Source organism: Loxodonta africana, chromosome 8, assembly GCF_030014295.1.
Source record: "Loxodonta africana isolate mLoxAfr1 chromosome 8, mLoxAfr1.hap2, whole genome shotgun sequence".
Lineage (NCBI taxonomy): Eukaryota > Metazoa > Chordata > Mammalia > Proboscidea > Elephantidae > Loxodonta > Loxodonta africana.
In genome coordinates, this window is record NC_087349.1 from 20465675 (window position 1) to 20487222 (window position 21548).

At 40.1% G+C, this 21548-nt stretch overlaps 1 protein-coding gene across 4 annotated transcripts in view; it reads right to left on the reverse strand.

Moving 5' to 3' along the window:
* AHCYL2 (adenosylhomocysteinase like 2) overlaps nucleotides 1-21548 on the reverse strand; it is a 158626-nt gene that overhangs the window by 56903 nt on the left and 80175 nt on the right. Inside the window, exon 1 of one of the 4 annotated variants that reach the window (XM_023544610.2) lies at nucleotides 5009-5090. The exons of 2 other annotated variants lie outside the window; for them this stretch is intronic. In XM_023544610.2, the coding sequence (XP_023400378.1) occupies nucleotides 5009-5065 (57 nt within the window). In that variant the 5' untranslated portion in view covers nucleotides 5066-5090. Of the gene's footprint in view, nucleotides 1-5008; nucleotides 5091-21548 lie in introns of those variants that run through there. One more of the 4 variants, XM_023544609.2, reaches the window with a different exon arrangement.

Sequence of the window (21548 nt, forward strand, 5' to 3'; positions counted from 1 at the left end):
GCCATTACCAAAAATTGAAACTGAAGTTGAACTCAAATACTGATGTTCACCATTACCCAGCCATTTACTTGTATGACAAATGTGATCTCTTACTCATACTTTCATGAAATGAGATGAACTAATATTTTTATGCTTGCTTAATGAATACCCAAACTTCTCTTCCTAACCAAGAATGTTAACTCTAGTATACCCTAAGCTGGTTCAAGTTACTTGACCTGAGCCAGAGGCAGCTGCAGACCTATACTAAATACAAAAGGAAGACATTTTAGGATACTATTACTGACAGGAATATATAACGGAGTAGTTCTCAGATTTTAGCATGCATCAAAATCAACCGGAGGGCTTATTAAAACCCAGATTGCTGAACCCCCTCAGAACCCCAGAGTTTCTGACTTTGTAAGTCTCGGGTGAGTCCCTGGGTGGTACAAATGGTTAGCACACTCAGCTACTAACCAAAAGGTTGGAAGTTTGAGTCCACCCAGAGGCACCTTGGAAGAAAGGCCTGGCGATCCACTTTAGAAAAACCAGCCACTGAAGACACATGGAACACAGTTCTACACTGATACACATGGGGTCGCCATGAGTAAGAATCTACTCCACAGAACCTTTTTTTGTTTCATTTTTTAGGTCTGGGGTGGAGACCAAGACTTTGAATTTCTAACAAGTTCCCAGGGGATGCTGATGCTATTGGTCTGGGGACCACTTGGAGAACCACTATTGTAACACTTTTCCACGTATGAATAAAGTAGCCCTAATTCTCTTAACTCTTACTCGCGCCTTAGCCACTGTTTTATCCTATCTGTGGTTACAACCATGGAGGCATATTCATAGGCAGAAAAGAAGAGATTAGAGAACAGAATGTAGAGACCCTTTCTTTACACCCATCATGAGGTATACCAAGGACTGGGTCTAATTCTGTTTCCCACAACTTACAGCTAAGACTAGGTGACTAACACATTAGGAGAAACAGGACTCATGGGAGAACAGAAGATGGGTTTACCCTAAAAAGGATCAGGCCAAAAGAAACCAATTCCTTTTCAAATACATGAAGAATTATGAACAAAAAATGATCAGAGGTTCTTTCTCCCTGTATCTCCATTTCTTAACATCTCTATCACTTAACACCTGTAATCCTCATTTGTAACATGGGAACAATAATATCTACTTTGCTTATCTCAAATGTGTTCTGAAACAATAAAATAATTTATGTGAGAGGGCTCTGAAGACTACACCAAACCCCAAACCAAACCCACTGCCACTGAGCCAATTTCAACTTGCAGTGACCCTACAGGACAGAGTAGTACTATATAGAGTTTCCGAGGCTATAAATCTTTTACAGGAGCAGACTGCCACATCCTTCCCCCGCAGAGTGGCTGGTGGGTTTGAACCACTGATCTTTCGGTTAGCAGCTGAGTACTCAACCACTGTGCCACCAGGGCTCCTGAAGACTACACAGTGATACGCAATCATAAGATTTTAATATTTCTATTCTTTTAAGTCAAAATTTCTTCACCTACAAATGATACTACTTCTATCCCAAAGAAAATCAGGTAGTCAGCTGGCTGGATACTCAAGAAAGTCAATCAGCCCGATTTTTTTTTTTATGAAAAGTACCAAGCACTTGAGAGCTTGGGTGGAGGAGGGAATATTTAAATCTTGAAACTTTAAAAAGGGTTACTGCTGACCTCCATGCACCTAAGAGGCGTCTCACTTACCAGAAGGGAGTAAAGATTTCTCAGGGGAAGTAAAAACACATTAATAAGGACAATCTTTAAAAGGACCTGTTCCCCAAACTTTCAGCAGTAAAACTGCCTAAACAAAGCTAAGAAAATCCTTCACATCAAAACAGCTGAGGAGCAGAGGCTCCAGCAGTTTTCCAGTGAGTTGATGGCATATTAACTTGAAGGTCTGCCTTGTCAAGCCTTTAAGATTGAGGTTCTTCAAATGTCACCCTGGCTTATTTCCCTGCTGGGGATCAGAGATCTGAGTACTGTCAGCTGCTGTCTGTGGTCTGCCTCGTCGTGTTCTCAGAGGGGTATGCAAGTCCCTTTTTGCTGCTGATTATTAACAAAAAGGGAGGTGTTGTAATTCACCTTTTCTGCTAAATTTTCCTCCTGAAAGGTTTGAGATGCTTCTCAGTTCCTTTGGAGATAGGGAGTAGTCTCAGTGGGAGTCCATGGCACTAACACATGAGTCAGACATTTATAAAGCTTTCTAGTTGAAATCTTGCACAACACGGGAACTGGCCCCAGGGTTTTCTCCTGGCTATTAAAAGGCACTTTAACATTTCACAGGTAAGGTCTGGAAATTTACAGGCAATACACTGAGAGTTGCTCAGTGGCTAACTTTGCTGGCTAAGTGGATTATCAGTGGCAGGCTAATGAAGCACTTCCCGACCAAGTCAGAAGTTAATGAATTATGCGCTATCTGAAAGAAAGCCTCAGGAGGTTTATCTTTGGGCAAGGAAAAGATAGCAGATGAGACAAATGCATTATTGAAGACCAACTCCTCCCTACTCTTTCTCATTGTTGTAAAAAGAATCTGCTGGTCAAAGGTATTTTGCTGGTTTTTTGGGAGAGAAGGGCCAAGAAGTAGTTAAACGAGATGCTGAATTAAATACAAAGCAAGGCTTTGCTTTGTAAAGAATGCTCCCTAAAAGCTGTAAAACCCTAGGTCTTAACCCTTAAGCAAGAGTCACACTAACTCCCTTAGGGCAGTTTTCCTAGGAGCTCCGCTTACAAGGAGATGTGCTTAGCAGGTAAGTCAGTGAGGCCTATCACTTACAGCAACAACAGCTACTATAAAGCTGATTCTCAGTTGGCACACTAATGTTCGGTAGAATTCTTCTGTACTATGCCTTCACAGAAATACTACAGTTTAATACCTTAATGTGGCCTCTCCCCTAAGGAAACCAGAATTCTTGCTCCCCCTTCTTGTTACAATTGGCTAGAGAATCAAAAATCAAACTAGAAAACTCAACCAGAATTATTAAATGAATAATTTCCATTAATTCTAAAACACTGTTGTTTGAAAAAAGTCTATGAATGGGTGGGATTTCTTTCCATCAAATGTTTTAAAACTGAGCATCAGGTTCTAAACATTAAAAACGGGAACAGCACTAACCCAAACAACAATAATAAACAACAGTTGTAACAAAAGAGTTTAACTGTAAGCTCCTAAATTGGGCCTTTGTTCTCAATCTCTTCAGGCCTACTAATACTTAATCTTGAATTATCAGCGGTTATTTCTTTTTTTATTGTATGACTCCATTTATATGAAATGCCAGAACAGGCAAATCCATACAAACAGGAAGCAGATTAGTGGCTGCCAGGGTCTGGGGAAGGAAGGAATAGAGATTGAGTGCTTAAAAGATACAGGGTTTCCTTTTGGGGCGATGACAATGTTCTGGGACTAGATGGTGGTGATGGCTACACAACACTGTGAGTGTACTAAATGCAAGATGGTTAAAACGGTGAATTTATGTTAGGTGGATTTTACCACAAGTAAAGAAAAGAATGAATTGTTCCAAGTAAAGACGTTCTACCGCCTTATATCAGGCCTTCGGGGAGGGCAGTAGGTTCTGTATTTTGGTGCACAAATCACAGGTTTGTTTTTTCTTTTTAACAGTATTCATTTTTGTGTGTGTGTATCAATAGTTCATTGTTTGTTTAACACTTTACTGAGCAAATTCGTTTCCTAATCAATAATTTATATTCAAATTGTTCTGTGACACAGATACACTCCCTGCAACGTGTCCCACTCTCCCCATTATCACCCTGAGTTCCCTGTTTCCATTCGTCAGGTTTTCCTGCCCCAACGGTTATTTCTTTAAGTACATAATTCCACAAACACTGAAAAGAACTTGGAATGTATTGTATATAGTCTAACCAGTTTTCCATAGGGAAATATAGTCGCCCCTCTCTCTCTATATATATCAAGAAATCAGGCTAAACCTAGAAGAAACCAGACAGGAACATAAGGATGGTGTTGTTTTTAAACCAAAAGTTGAAATTGGATCTAAAATACTAGATTATAAAACCTAGTGCTAGTTCTTATTAACAAATAAGTCCATATTATCATTATATTAAAAATATTTATCAGGTAAAAGTTTTTTTTTTTAATATAATAACACGGACTTATTTGTTAAGAAGTTAATTTGTTAATAAGAACTAGCACATAAAACCTAGTATTTTGGATCCAATTTCAACTTTTGATTTAAAAAATCCATATTATCATTATATTAAAAATATAATCAGGTACTTGGGAGTCCTGGTGGCACAGTGGTTAAAGCGCTTGGCTACTAACCAAAAGGTAAGTGGTTAGAATCCACTAGCCACCCCAAGGGAGAAAGATGTGGCAGCCTGCTTCTATAAAGATTTATAGCCTTGGAAATCCTATGGGGCAGTTCTACTCTGTCCTACAGGGTTGCTATGATTTGGAATTGACTCAGTGGTAGTAGGTTTTTTGGTTTTATCAGGTAAATATGGTATTTTGAAGACGTGTACCAAGACAGCTACAGTTCCTGCCTTTTAGAAATACACAAATACAGAACAGTTGAGGAAATGGTTTGACCGGAGGGGGGAAAATGCATGCAGGTAGGAGAGAAAGGTTTTCAATCTTTTTAGATACTTGAGAGAGTACCATTTCTACAAGTTCTGTTTTTTTTGCTCATGCCTTTTTTTTCTTTACCCCAGGAGAAATTATCAGCTTGAAAAGAGAAATGCTAAGCAATGATAGGACAATACAATCCATGCAGTACCCCAGGTCGGCCCACCAGAGACAACCAGGCAGCAAGCAGCCTCTGGCGAGGCTGCTCTCATACTTTCCCTAGCTTTACTCCTAATTACGAAGCAGGGTGACCCAGTACATAGGAACTAATCAGAAATCCCAGTAACAACTGTTTCCCAACCATAGATCTTCATAGGGACTTCTCACAGGTGATCACTGTCACCTGTCAGAAATGGTTGCCTCTTGTTATCCGGAAATGCAAAGTGACCAAAGAACTCACCATCCACTCAGGCATGTGAAAGGCTGAGGTTCCCTCATTCCCGTCCCACTTCTCCATAGTGCAGGCTGGGGGAATCTAGGTCCTGAAGCAAAACGGAAAGCTGGTTTGGAAATGCCAGGGTTAGCTGACTGCCCCAGAGCAGACCCAAACTTACTGATACCAAAATTTCACAATGGCCAGGATAAACAGCTTCCCCCTTCACAGAGGGCTCCAACTCAAATCAAGATCATTAGTCAACTGCCTGACAAGCCCCTTTACTGGCCAGCTTCAAAGCCTTCTGCTTCTGATTCAGAATCAGAGCTGATGTGAGTTTCCGTGCCCAAGCAGGCACTGACTGTTTAAACTGCACCACCCCCCCCCCAAAAAAAAAAAAAACCCACTGCCGACTCATAGCGACCCTACAGGACAAAGCAGAACTGCCCCCATAGGGTTTCCAAGGAGCAGGTGATGGATTTGAACTGCCGACCTGTTTAAAGTTACCCAAAACACTACCTCACCTTACCAGAGAGGATTTTCTGCAGCAGTACAGTGAAAACCCTCAGGCTTCCTTTCTTTCTCTTTGTGTAAGGCACTTGTTAAATTTCCCCCCGCCCCTCAGGACACGTCACTGGAGGTGCTGATACCAAGATCAATAAAGACTGAGGTCAAGAAGGCACTCCCATTTCTCAAGAGTTGCTTGGTTAGAGTCAGTACAGTAAACAGGCGTTCCTTTGAAATAATGAGTTCCTTATGGCTTTCAAGTTTAAGACACTATGTAGAAGCGGGGGTCTGGCACTAAACTCTAGTATAAAAAAACCAAACCCACTGCCATGGAGTCAATTCTGACTCAGAGAGACCCTACAGGACAGAGTAGAGCTGCCCCACAGGGTTTCCAAAGAGCGCCTGGTGGATTCGAACTGCTGACCTTCTGATTAGCAGCCTTAGCACTTAACCACTACGCTACCAGGGTTTCCAAATCTAGCATACCTCAGGTTAAATTCTTATTGCAGGAGAGATTTAGATAGCACTGGAGAAGATCTTTTGGAAAATCAGAACTTATTGGAAAGCTCCGAGGAAAGTCCTGGGCCCACAACTCCCTCTGCTGGCTCCCGGTGCTAGTACAGAAAGGCCTAAGGGCCCTCCACTGCGGCAAGGACACAGGTGCTAGTTGGAAAACTCCTGCTCGCTGAGGCTGGGCAGGAGCCACCACAGTGCAAGTCTGGAGGAGGGCCAGGGCTTTGAATCAAGATTAGTGCTGCCTCAAAGTCCCCATCCAATTCGGTTTTTACTCATAGGTCGCTTAATTCCTTCCTAGAGTATATTATCTGTTATGGATTGAATTATATCCACCTATCCCCACCCCTCCGAAAAAAAAAATGTGTTTTAAATCCTAGCCTTTGTGCCTGTGGTCGGAGCCCTGATGCGGCTCAGCAGTTCAAGTCCACCAGCCACTCCTTGGAAACCCTATGGGGCAGTCCTACTCTGTCCTATAGGGTTCGCTATGAGTTGGAATGAACTCAAAGGCCAACAGGTTTTCACAGGTGGTCATAATCCCATTTGGGAATGAGCTCTTTGTTACATTAACGAGGCGGGACTGGTGTAGGGTGTATCTTGAGTCAATCTCTTTTGAGATATAAAAGAGATTAAACAAGCAAGCAGAAGAGAGATGAAGTAAGATAGATACCAAGGCATATAGAGATTTCCAAGAAACCACAAAGCAGAAGCTAAAGAGAGAAGGACCTTCCTCCAGAGCCGACAGAGAGACAGAGGCTTCCCCTACAGCCAGCACCCTGAATTCAAACTTCCAGCCTCCTAAACTGTGAGAATATAAATTTGTTTTTTAAAGTCATCCACTTGCGGTTTTCTGTTACAGCAGCACTAGATAACTAATGCATTATCCAGTAAGAGTAAAGAGCACCGTAAGTTTCAGGCACGAAGGAAGCCCAGTAAGATGCCTGCTTCAGTACCCTTCAAGAACCAGGGACTCTTTTTTTTTTAACTGCTTTAAGTGAAAGTTTACAGTTCAAGTCAGTTTCTCATATAAAAACTTATATACACACTGTGATGTGACACTAGTTGCTCTCCCCGCAATGTGACAGCACACTCCTTTTCTCCACCCTGTATTTCCCGTGTCCATTCAACCAGCTTCTGTCCCCCTGTGCCTTCTCATCTCGCCTCCAGACAGGAGCTGCCCGCATAGTCTCATGTGTCTACTTGAGGTAAGAAGCCACACTCCTCACCAATATCATTTTTTTGTCTTATAGTCCGGTCTAATCTTTGAAGAGTTGGCTTCAAGAATGGTTTCAGTTTTGGGCTAACAGAGCATCTGGGGGCCATGACCTCTGGGGTCCTTCTAGTCTCAGTCAGACCATTACGTCTAAGGACCAGGGACTCTACAGTCTTAATTCCTATTGTGGAGGTTAATTTCCCTGGAGCTGATAGTCATATTACCATAAGTATGATTATAGGTTCATCACCCTTTAGGGGCCTCACTGGTTAACACAATGCTCCTTTGGGTATGGCATGGAAAGAGGAAAGTAATATCTAGGGTGAGTGGTGTTGTTAGGGGCCAGAGAGAGCACAATTTAAATGACTGACCTTAAGGTCTAGACTAGAGAGAAAGGCAACTGAAAACGGAAGGAGACTGTCAGACCAAGTGAATGCAGAGGGGTCCAGGGCCTATCCATCACAGGGAGGGTGGTGAGCAGGGGCAAGAAGAAAGAATGGCAGAGGTAGAAGCAAAGGACGCTGTGGCCAGAGGGGAGGGCCTATGAAGTGAAGCAGTTGAGTTATGACAAGATACAGAAAATTGCTGAAATGGAGGGGAGATGAGGCTCTCTGAGGTTAGGGTGTCAACTTTGAAAAAGCCTTAGCTCTCAGCAATGGCCAGTTATTATCCTCTGGTTTCCCTTTTAATCCAAACTCCTTAAAATGAGAAGTCCATCTGCTGCCTAAATTTCCCACAGTATATCTCACCCTATATTCTCAAGGCAACATGTCTAAAATCAAAATTATTACTGCCTTTCTTCTCCCCACTCTCCAAACAACACTTTCTTGTCCTCACTTTTCTATTTGTGTCAATGATGCTATTTCCTCAGTCAACCAGATATAAAACCTCAGTCATCTTTGATTCCCCTCTTTTCCTTAGTCCTCAGAACAATCTGTTGTCAATTATTTTTGAGTTCCCCCCGCCCCACCAAGCCTCTCATTGATCCTTCCTGTCCATTTTCACCATCTCTTCAAAACCTTCTACAAATCCTTTCCAGGACGATCTTCCACTACATATTGCTGTACATACTCTATCCTCCAGGTAAGCTGTATTACAGCCATTGCCACACGTGAAGGCTGCGAGGCCTTGCAGTTAGGGTCACTGGCGTTGGACTAAGATAGACCTGGGTTAAATCCTGGCTCTCACCCTCATTTAACCTCTCTATTCCTTCAGTTTTCTAATCTGTGAAGTAGAAATAATAATAGCCATCTCACAGGATTGATGTGAGAATTTAAAAAGTGTACATACACTAAGTGCTTAATAAACGATAGCTCTCACTCCTGTCATTACTGTGCTGTGTCCTTTTCCCCTCAATGCCTTAGCTCCTACTGTTTTCTCAAATTGGAATGCATTCATTTTTGCCTCCAACTCCATCATTTTCACTTAAATTTTTCAAAATTCAGCTCAAGTAATATTTCTGCCATGAAGCCTGATCTAAAAAATCTAAAAAAAAGGACTCGCCCTTTCCTCTAATATTGTTCTTTGGTTACATCACTATTTATGCACTTCCTCGTATTACAGTGACTTGTATATATGTGTTACGTATGCCTCCTTAGACTTCAGGCTCTTAGGGGCTTACCCAGCTTTGATTTGCCTACAGTGTCTGGCATATAGTGAGGGCTAGAAAGTTGTCCAATAAGTTTAAAATTTTTGTATGCTGTGTGTACAGCTTATCGTACTTTAGGGCAACCTGCATAATCAGTGTCTTCAATATATGTCCATTTGATAGAATTTGGAACATTTTACATTTACGGGGGCTGTGATTTATTTGATGGAGAGTCTTTAGTAGGATTTTAATCCTTAGTTACAGTATTATCTCTGCAGGAATATATAACCCATTTCCCATTGCTTGATCTCCATCAATTACAACCCATTACGATCTATATCACAATGAAGCTTTTAGAAAAAAATCAAGACCCAAAGTCTGCTTTACCGCCAGAGCGGAGCTGAACACTTAGAGCCCTTCAGTGATCAGAAAATTACTAAGTTATTGGTGCTTCCATTTATGTTCTCTGCATGATTTATTAAATAAATGAAAGATTACTGCCCTCATGGTAGTGTTAAAACTTGAAAGAAAATTACTTAAAAACAAAACCAGGGTTGGGAATAAAAGAATAAACAGAAATAAAATATATCACTTTGGCAGGCTAAATTAAACATTATTTTAGTTGTGACATATTTTTTATATTTTCTTAGTGTAGGTTTTAACAAAAATAGACATTTTTGTCATGATTCTGAAATGAAAATAAAACAGCTACTGAACTTGAGAACAGAAGTTCTGTTAATTGACCAGGACTTTTTTTTTTATACTAGGTTTAAGTACTAGTTATAAACTTGTTTCCAATATAATTGAATTTTATCATAGGTATAGCAAGGGCAAGGCTAAGGCCACTGCACACGACACACAACTCTTAATATTTTAGGTGAGGAGTTAGCAACTGTAAGGAGTTACACAGACTGTGCCAGCTCCTGCAGCCTTACTGCCACTGAAAAGAGTGTGCGAATAGCTCAGAAAAACCTCATTTTCACTCCAGAAAGAACAAGTCAAAGTTCTATGTGCCAGCTGTTTTCCTACCAACAGTGATTTGTAATGTTATCATCATCCATGAAGGTATGCCGGATGACCTGAAGCCAGACTGAGTATGTGCTCAGGGTCAAAGGGAAAAGAATATTTCCAGGGTTCAAAGCCAAAAAGAACCAGGCAGTGGTGAAGGAGTAACTATAATGGCAGAGCAGTTTTAAATAAAAGGTGATAAATCTGGAACCTAGAGAGTCATAAGGCACAGCACAAAGAATACAAGAATGTGAACCCGTCCTCCAATCCTTGTTGCTTGTCGCTAATTGTTTTATTAGACTTTGGCAAGTTACCTAATTACTCTGTCCTTCAGCTTCCTTATTATAAAATGAGAGGGAGGTAGGGGAAGAGTGGACTGTGGAAGGATAGAACTGGTTCCTTCCAGTTCTGACATTCAGTATTTCTAACTCATCTGGTTTCTCTAAGGCCATCAGAAAAAAACAGTAACTACTCTGGTCTTTCCTTAGCCACCTAAGTTACAGCTTACAATAGCAGCTAAGGTTGCGCTCAAAGTTCAATCTGGTCAATTGTGAGGCTGGCAGGAATTGCTAGGCCTCAAATCTCCCTTGCCTCTTCAAACCTGAAATGCCAACATTACCACAGATACTTGAGTTGCTAAGTCCTCCTCATTTACCCCACAACCTAAACATTAGCCATCCTAACTCTCAGTTCTTCAGTGACCTTGTGGAGTAAAGAAATTAACTTTACCTAAAGAATTTGGTCTTTGTTCTTGGCTCCTGAGAGATAACCTCTAACACCTTGGAATTTCCCCAATGATTAAAGCGTCCTTGATGAAGCCTCCAGACAATACCTAGTTAGGAACCTCTTGTGCGGGGGCTGGCCAGGTCAGAAAGACCTACCTTACTGTCAGCCAGCTGACCTCAAAGTCAGGGTGTATGACTCATTCAATCACACCTATGTAATTATATCATGACTGTGTAATGCCAAGAAAAGATCTGGACACCTAAGCTCAATGGGCTTCCTAGTTGGGGAAAGACATTGATACATGTGGAAGGGTAGATCTTTTTGAGACACAGAAGCTCTGTGTTGGGAATGGTCTCAGAACTTGCTGTATGCATCTCTTCATTTATATCCTTTTGCTATAAGAAAACTGTAATCCTAAGTATAGCACTTTCCTGCTTTCTATGACTTGTTTTAGTGAATTATCTAATAAAAAAAATTTTTTTTTTAAAGGAGCAGTGGGAGGCAGCAAGTCATATATGATTTCATCAGCATGACCATTTAAAAATCTGATCTCATCATTCCCTTGTTTATAATGCCTCAATGGATCCCTACTGTCTTAAAAATAAAATTCAAACTCCTTAGCATGACACACAAGACTCTTCACGGCTTAGCCTCTGCATACCTCTCGGGCCTCAACTCTCCTCATTCCCCTCCTTCTCCACCCTGAACTCACTCACACACACACACACACACACACACACACGCACATGCACGCATGCACACACACACACTCTCTCTCTCTCACACACATATCTTGAAATTTAGCTTAGCTGTAACCTCTTCAAGTACATGTTTTCAGCTCTTGGTTACTGAATAGTCCCCCAGACTGATCTCTATCATAGTACATATCTGTTGGTACTATAATTGCTTGTCTATTTCCACACTGAGGGAGCCGTGGTGGCACAGTGGTTAAACACTCATCTGCTAACTGAAAGGTCATTGGTTTGAACCCACCAAGCTGCTCCAGGGGAAAATGATGTGCCAATCTGTTTCCATTAAGATTACAGCATTGGAAACCCTATGGGGCAGCTCTACTCCGTCCTATAGGAATACTATGAATCGGAATCGACTATGGCAACAGGTTTGGTTTTAGGTTATTTCCACACTAGAATTATAAGCAACTGGAGGGCAGGGATTATTTGTCTAATTCCTATATTCCAAGTGCCTAGCACACAGTAAACATCCAGTGAATATTTGTTGAATGAATAAATGACTTAATCAAAGAATAGCTAACTCAGAGCAAAGCCCAAAGTGATTAAAATATAGGACAGGCACATGAAGGGTAAAAGTGAGAGAAAGGGAACCAGGCATGGATAAGAATCATTAAAGCCATAAATAGAAACATCATTATAACAAAATTATGCCTAGTATAGCTAAGTGTACCTCCCTGCCACTGACTACTCCAATCAGCGTTCCTCAGATAAACAATTAAGCAACAGAGCGAATACAGTACCCTAAAGCAGACACCAGGCCATCTTTCCCACTCCCTGGGAAGTCCTCTAGAATCTGGGAGTAGAGTGTGGACTTAAATCTTCAATTTCCCTGACATAGCTAAGAGTGTTTCACTTAGGTCAGGGTTCAGTCTGCTGCACAGTTAGCACCTCTGGCTAAAGCTGCCCTTAAAGAGAGGTCAAGTTGAAACTCAAAAACTTCTTACGTTGTTCAACCACAGCAAGAGTGGAAAGGAATTTGCATTCAGGGTCCTCAATTTTATCACGGAGTTAGGGGAGGGAAGTAAAATTGAGGCATAATGCCATTAAACAAATGTAGAATGTGAACTTCTCACTACAGTCTTTTTTTTTTAAATAATATTTTACTGTGTTATAGGTGAAAGTTTACAGAGCAAATTAGGTTCTCCTTTAACAATTTTTATACAAATTGTCCCGTGCCAACTGTTGTTCTTAGGTGCTGTTGAGTCGGTTTCAATGTATAGTGATCCTATGTACAACAGAACAAAACACTGCCCGGTCCAGCCCCATCCTCACAATCATTGCTATGTTTGAGCTCACTGTTGTAGCCACTGTGTCAATCCATCTTGTTGAGGGTCTTTCCTCTTTTTCGCTGATTCACTTCTTTATGAAGCATGATGTCCTTCTCCAGGGACTGGTTCCTCCTCATACCAAAATACCCCAAACCCACGGTTGTCAAGTTGATTCTGGCTCACAGCGACCCTATAGGACATAGTAGAACTGCCCCTAAGGTTTCCAAGGAGCAGCTGGTGGATTTGAACTGTACATCTTTTGGTTATCAGCTGAGCTTTTAACTACTGTGCCACCAGGGCTTGGTCCCTCCTGGTAAATTCTCTACAAGGTAAAGATGCTCAAGTCCAAGTCTTCTACCAAGTCTAGCAGTGGCAGTAAAAGTGAAAGAGAAATAAATTTATCTTCTTAAAGAAATGCTGTCATGCTAAAATTAACAGGAGTCTATACCTCCCTGGTGCAAACGGTTAGTGCGTTCAGCTGCTAACAGAAAGGCTGGTTGTTTGAGTCCACTCAGAGGTGCCTCGGAAAAAGGCCTGGCAATCGACTTCCCCAAAATCAGCCATCAAAAACCCTATTGGAGTCCCTGGGTGGCACAAACAGTTAAGTGCTCACCTACTAGCCAAAAGGTTGGTGGTCTGAACCCACCCAGAGGTGCCTTGGAAGACAGGCCTGGTAATCTGCTCCTGAAAGGTTACAGCCTTGAAAACCCTATGGAGCTGTTCTAGTCTATACACATGAGGTCACTGTGAGTTGGAATCAGCAACTAACAACGATAACAAGCATTGTGCTAACACACAAGAGGTTTTCAATAAAGTATTAAAAAAAACACAAAAACCCCACGGAGCAAATTTATACTCTGACACACATGAGGTCACCATGAGTGGAAGTGATTCAATGGCAACTGGTTAACACCTAGTTGCCACAGCAGGCCTTACTCAGTGTCACCCACAATGAAGACATATAAGGGGCCATATTCAGACATGCAAGACTATCACTACCAAACTCTCATGGTTCAGTAGCAGCATTTTCATTTTCCATTCAGGAAACCCAGGTTTGATTCCTGGCCAACGAAACCCCTGTGCAGTCACCATCCACCTGTCCATGGAGGCTTGTGTGTTGTTATGATGGTGAACAAGTTTCAATGGATGGACTAGGAAGAAAGGCCTGATGATGTATTTACAAAAAATCAGCCAGTGAAAACCCCATGGCTCACAAGAGTTCGATCAGAAACCAATCATGAAGATAGTGCAGGATCGGGCAGCATTTTGTTCTGTTCTGTTCTGTTCTGTTCTGTTCTGTTCTGTTCTGTTCTGTTCTGTTCTGTTCTGTTCTGCAACGATCACCACGAGTCGGGGGCCTACTTGAAGGCAGTGAACAACAACAACAATGCTTGGGCTGCTCTGCTGCTGAAAACCAGCTAGGTACATAAATAGGTCAATACAAGCCAGTAATTCTTCCATGTTCCCTAGTCAGCCCTTTCTTCTCATCTCTACACCAGCTGTCAAAATGTTCCTACTCTTCTCAAATGTCCAACCATAATATCTATCTCAGCACATTACTTCCACTCCTATTTCATGGAGAACACCAAAACCATTAGATGAAAATTTCAGCTTCTTGACACCAAAACCTACAAACTTACCAACATCCATATCTAGTCTCTCCTATCTCCTTCCCGTTCTAATGCAGATGAGTCTCTTTCCCATATAAATCTAATTCTTCCTCCAGTGCTCTGGATCAAATTTCTCTCACCTTCCTGGGAACTGCTGTCAATTATTCCCTCTCACCTTATTTTTTCAACCTTTCTCTCTCTACTGGCTTCTGCACATCAGCACAGAATATATTCAAGTTTCTCCCATTCTAAAAATAAACAAATCTCCTTTCCTCTTCCTCTTTCAGCTACTGCTCTCTGCATTTACCTTCACAGCCAAACTCCCTGGCTTTCTACACTCACTACATCCCCAATTCTTTATTTTCCATTCACTTCTCAGTCTACTACAGTCTTGCTTCTGCCAATCCACTGAAACTATTCATGCCATAGTCACTATGTCCTTGTGCTAAATCTAATGGATACTTCTCAGTTTACTTTACTTTCATTAATTTAACATTGTTAATACCTCTTCCTTCAAAGACTCTCTTCCTTTGGCTTTCCTGACATCATATTTATCAGGCTTTCTTCTTATCTCCAAGACACCCTCCTTCTTAGTCTCCTCTGTGGCTTCTTTCCACTTCTAGTCCCAGGTTCTTGAAGGTTCTATTCTAATCTGTTTTCTATTTACTGAAAATATCCTCTTACCCACATCCATGGCTTCAGTTACTATTAATGTGCAGATAACTTCCAAAACTCTGTATGTAATTCACACTTCTCTCTTGACCTTCAGTTCTAGACAATGGCCTCCTGGATGCTTCACTCTATAACACTCCCATAGGTACCTCTGGCTCAACATATTTAAAATATTTGTTTACTTTTTCAAATAAGGGAGGTAGACAAAAATAAGTAAACAGATGAATTAAACTTATAGTAAGGTTAAAAAGGAAATGACCAATAGACTAAAAGTAAAGCATAAAAGGAAGAAATTTCCTTAGATAGAATGATCAAGGATGGCCTGTTCAAGGAGTAACACTTGAGCTAGGACCCAAGAGATGAACAATGCTTTCTATCTGAAAGGAAGGAAATAGTTAAGTGCAAAGACCCTGATATAAAAAAGACTTAGCATGTTTAAGGACTGGAAAGATGACTTGTGTGGCTGGAATTTACTAAATAAAAGGGAAAAGGGCATGAAATGAGGTTGCTAAGGTAGGCAAAGCCTCAAACATGAAGGGTCTTATAAGCCAAGATAGTGACATGAACCATATATTTGCTTCTATGTGGAAAATGGATTATAGACAGCCAAAAAAAGGCAAGATCAATTAGAAAGCTGATGCAGTAGATCAAGTGAAAAATCGTGGTAACCTGGAGTAGGCTGATAGCAATGAAGATGGAGAAAACCAGAGATGTGAAGTAATTTTGAAGCCTAACTCATAAAAATTGCCAATGGATGGCTATAGGAAGTAAGAAAAAAGAAATAAAGAATAATTTGCAAATCTAGTTTGAACAACTGGGTTGAAAGTAATTTACTGAGATGAGAAAAATTTCGTAGGGTGAAAGATATGAAGTTTTATGGGAGAAATCAAAAGTTCTAAGGTGGATGTGTTACACTGGGAACGTGTGAAACATTTATATGGACACAGGAAGTAGGTAGGTACACAATGACAGTCTGGAGCTCAAATAAGAGGTCTATATTACAGGCAGCTTGACTGGAAGCTGTCATGCTCATGGTAGCAGATATAAGTTTTCCAAAATTCATATTTTCTCTTGAGAGTTTATATTTTATCACTGAAAACAAATAGTGTTCCTTGAAGAGACAGGCTCACTTTGTTCATTTTTGAGAAACTGTCTGCTAAATGCCGAAGTGAAAACAATCTTGTCTGTCAGTCATTCTTTCAAGTAAAACTGGTGTTCCATAAAAAAGAGCCTAGCTTACTTTGTAACCCAAAAACTTATGAGTGCTTTCCCTCAAGATAAGGGAAGCAAGGTGCTTTAAGTATACTTCCCATTTCATCAACACATCATTAAAAAGAATTGTATTCCAGGGTTGATATTTAATAAAATAAATAATTTCTATTGCTTCATCAATGATATTTCTAGGTGAAATTGGAAACAAATTTTAACTGTGAGTGTATGGCAATGACGAATACAACAACTACTAGTTTGGCTTTAATTCACGGAAAGGCACTAGCAATTTTATCTACCATTGCTTATACACCATTAGTGCAAATGTCAACATAATGAAAAAGGCAAATAACATCCCAGTATTACTATGAAAATAGTTTTGAACTCATGGACCTCATGAAAGGATTTCAGGGACCACGCACGAGTCCTTGGACCACACTTTGAACACTTTGAGAACCACTCCTTTAAGAGGTGCTGGAAGACCATCGGGAGGACGTGTGGTTAACAGCAGCTTTGTGGAGGACGGAGACATGAACATGTTTTTACCCATAATGGGTGTTTCAAAAAGGTCTTTTGTTCATTTTTACAAACATGCAAGACCTCTACCTTCCATAACCTCTACCATGGGGATTTCCTTCTTTTACTCTCACCTTTCATTCAGAGGTCTTTGAGATCAAAAGTATTTAATAATACTAAATGCTATTTGTCTTTCTTACTTTTCATTCTCTTATGAGTGTAAAGTTTTCTAGAGGCTATACGGCATGTGACTGAATGGCTGACAACACATGACATGTGATGGGATTATCACTCTGTTGGCTAAGGAAACGTGTGCCTGTGCATTCTTGTGTTTTCTAAAATTTTCTCAAAAAGTTGTTTACGCTATAAATAAAACTGTTTTCAGCTCATTACTTCCATTGTGCTCCTATTATCTATCTCCAGTTATAACTGCTATAAACTCTATAACTTCATTATCATTCAATAAATTGTTATTTTCATATACTACACTTTTCCTTGTGCCTGTGCAGAAACACAAAAAATAAGAACACGCTGTTGACTTGTTTTGGAATAATATTTTTAAAATTTTTCAAAGCTTTTCTAAATTTGAATTTTTTATTTAAAATTATTACTATTTTAGAATTTAATAATACTCTAAGAGAAATTCATAACATTTCTTATATTTAAAGATAATTGTTTGTTTTAAAAAAGATTAGAAAACTTTTTTCACCCTACACCTGCACCGTCTACATCTAAAGATGCTGAAAAAGATGACACTGACATGTCAGAGTATTCTCTGACTCATGGAAGAGAAGAATCTACTCCAAATAAACTGGGAAACTTTGTAATTAAAAAAATACAACATCATTTTGAGATCAATTATTTATAGTTGAAGAAAAAGGAACCGAATATTTTCAATAGATGCATGGTGAGCTCTTTAAAACATGTCACACAAACAAGAAGATTGACAATAAAAGATGAAATAACCCCAAATCCCACTTAAACGACAGTTATCCTGAGCTCTCCTAGAAAAACCCCCAAAGAGAAACTGAACAGAACAGAAAGACAAGCCTTTAGGATTAGCGGTAGAATCGCCTTAGCAGTTACAAATGTTAAGATAATTAGTAGATAGAGGGGGCTGTAGTTCTTCTAAAAAAAAAAATAAGCATCTTCTACAATCTGATTGAGTTACATACCTAACAAGGAGAGAAAAACAAAATTCACATGACCCTCTTCTATGGAAATCCTGAGCTTATAAAGAGGCAATGCAGCCAGTGTCATCTGAAAGCCCAGGAATCCAAGGGTTGACCCCAGATCTGCTCTGCTTTCTTTCTTTCTTTTTATTTTGCTGCCAAGAAAACAAATGGAGGGCATGAGCATTCAGAACAAGATAATTGCTATGGGATTTATGTAACAAAGTAATCTTGGGACAGAACTGTTCTTAATTCTGATAATCAACTCTTTATATACACGCCCCACACTTACTGAGGAATCCAGGGAACCTAGTCTCTGAATGTAAAGGTGTACTGTAACCCACCCTTCCAAAGAGGCCCTTCAATTCTAGAAAACTGAATCTGTGATTATCAAGTGCAACAGAGGCCATTCCTTAAAGCAGTCACCAAAATTATCAAGGACATACAGTTTGAGGGATAACAGATTGGGTTAGCTCTTAAAACAAGAGTAACCTTGAAGGCCATCATTGTGCCACCAAGCACATGACACGAAGAAGAGAGCACCACATTTTCCCAGGTGCAGCCTCACTGTGAAAGGGCTATAGACGCTCTTCAGGAAAAATTCTGTGCTTGCGGATCCACAGGTGGCATAACCCAGCAAAGGGGCCAATCAAGAAAAGAATCAAGCATCTGAAGAGATGTCTCAAGCAATCGGCTAAAAAGAGATTTTGAAGTGAAAACATTCACTAACTCGAGAGTTTGAATTTTTGAGAAGTAAGAGCAAAATGAAAGCAAACGAAAACACATAATCTGTTCTTGTATTTCCTTTATTCAAGGAAATACACCATGAAACTCAAGAATCTCAAGTCTGGGAAAAAATGAAATTCCTAAAGTGAGAGAGATGGAGAAGCGAAAGACTATATAATGAGATATCAAACTGTGGGGAAGGGAATTCTCAGTATGGTTTCCCAAATTGCCAAAAATTGTTTACTGTTTAAGAAAAAGGAATTGAATATTTCCAACAGAAACATGGTAAGCTCTTTAAAACATGTCACACAAACATGAGCTGACAATACAAAGATGAACTCACCCCAAATCCCACTTAAAAGTCAGTTATATATTTATTTGCTTTTGTCAGTGATTTTTGGAAAACTTCTTCATTGACTACTGTTTAGAATTCCAAGATCATTTATTACGGTGTATACACTTGACGGCACAAGGTTTTTTTTTTTTTAGTGCTTACAATAAAGTTTGCTTCAAACTTCTTACTAAGAGACTGTAATGAAGAAATGGACAGCACATATACCCAAGAGGAATGTCTAGAGATGACAGCACTCTGCCTGTAAAATTCCATAAATCAAATGAAAGCATAGACAGATAAAGGAGTAAAGAGATCAGGTTGCTAACCAAAGGTTCAGAAGTTCAAATTCACCAGCCGCTCCTTGGAAACCCTATGAGGCAGTTCTACTCTGTCCTATAGGGTCGCTATGAGTCAAAATCGACTCAAAGGCAACAGGTTTGTTTTTTTAATTTCAAACAAGCCCTGCTGGTGCACTGGTTTAGAGCTGCAGCTGCAAACCAAAAGGTTGGCAGTTCGAATTCACTGGCTGCTCCTTGGAAACGCTACAGACCAGCTCTACTCTGTCCTACAGGTCGCTATGAGTCAGAATCGACTCAAGTGCAACGGATTTTTTGGTTTTCAAACAAGTCAGCTCAAGAGCTCACTCTTGTGGAGAGAGTCAGGAAAGGCCTCTATGTTTGAATACAAATAAATACTGAATGGGTGGGTATAAAAAAAAATTCAGCAGTCACCATTTTAAGGTACCTAGTCGGAATTTTTTTTTTTTTTTAGTCGGAATCGACTCGATGGCACTGGGTTTGGGAGGAAAATCACCATGAATGCAATTAAGACTGTAAGTGGGTGGAGTTGGAGTACAAAACAGTGTTACATCCACTCCAAGGAGCTCATCTTTCAGGTCTCAGAGAATTTCAGAGGCCTTCCCTGACCATCCTATCTCAAATGACGCTGCCCCATCACTCTGTACCCATTACCTGATTACTTCCATTAACTGTAGTTACTTATTTATTTTTTATTTCCCCATTTTAGGAGTTTAGTTTCAAGAGGGCAGTGACCTTATCTGTATTGTGCACACAGCATAATACCTGAAACATACAGGTACTCAACACATATTTGTTGAAAAATAATATGCAGCTTCTACCAGGGAAAGCATAAGTCTAGTAGCAAGAGAGATTACAATAAAACCAAACAACTAGGGGAACACAGCTTAACACCTATGGGACCTGGGAAGGCTTCACTGGGGGAATATTGAATTTGGGTCTTGAAAAAATAATGTTGTAACCAAAAAAACAAACAAACCATATCTGTTGCCTTCAAGCTGATTCTGACTCATATCGACCCTACAGGACAGAGAATTGCCCTATAGGGTTTCCAAGGAGCAGTTTATGGATTCAAACTGCTGACATTTTGCTTAGCAGCCGAGCTCTTAACTACTGTGCCACCAGGGCTCCAATGTTGTAACCTAACTCCTTAAGTCTCTAAAACTGTCATGGTACTTACCTCCATGTCTTTAGTAACGATAAGAAAAAAGTGGCTAACATTTTTTGAACGTTAGCCATTTTTCCTTACGTAGCTTTGGCATTTATTATCTCATTTAATTTTCATAATAATCCTCTGGGCTAGGTACTTTTATTATCCCTATTTCACAAATGAGAAAACTAAGGCATAGAAAGGTTAAGTAACTGACCCAAGATCACAGCCAGTAAGAGACAAAACTAAAACTCGAATCCAGGTACCTTTACACTCTTTAGCTGAAATGCCCTTATGCTCACATGCTTGTTTAATGAACTCTTAGTAACCCTGAACTACCTTCTAAGTCAGAGTCCTTGAGCGGCATAAATGGTTAATGAGCTAAGATGCTAACCCAAAGGTTGGAGGTTTAAGTCCACTCAGAGGCACCACAGAAGAAAGGCACAGTGATCTACTTCATAAAAACTCAGGCCCTGAAAACCCTATGGGGGACCTACTCTGACACCACAAGTCCAGGTTCATTCGACTGGGCTGGACAACAACTGGCGGGCTGACTGCTACACTGGAGGGAAAGAATCTCACCTTCTATGAAGCCTTTTGAAACAACAGTGTGAAAATAAGCACAACTGACCACAATATAGATTTGGAATAAATGACACCAAATAATTGTGTTGTGCAACAGTGTGAATAACTAAATGTATAACTGAGTCAAAGTATGTAGGCTGAAGTCACACTAGGAGGTCCAATTTCTTTCCAATTTCTCCAAGCCCTCCTTCTCCTTTTCTTCTTTAAGCATTTGGCACAAAATATCTTCAGATTGTTCATCCACTCCTTACTTTAATTGTTCATATACCCCAAAACACAGAGTAATCTCAGGATGAAGGTTTTATTCATATTATAATGCAGAACAAACAGAAAAAATGTTGAAGTTTTCATTCTAAATTCACTATTAACAATCCACTAAAACCAAACAAGAGAAATTAATGGGTTGCTATATGACATATTTAGCTCAATATAATTAGTCAGAACAAGGCCAGGGGCTGACTGTGGAAGAGACCATCAATTCTAACATGAAAGTTCAAGATGAAGTTGAAGCAAGTTAGTACAAGTCCACGAGAGCCAAAGTACAACCTTGAGTATAACCCATCTGAATTTAGAGACCATCTCAAGAACAGATTTGACTCACTGAACACTAATGACCAAAGACAGACAAGTTGCGGAATGACATCATGGACATCATACGTGAAGAAAGCAAGAGATCATTAAAAACACAGGAAATAAAGAAA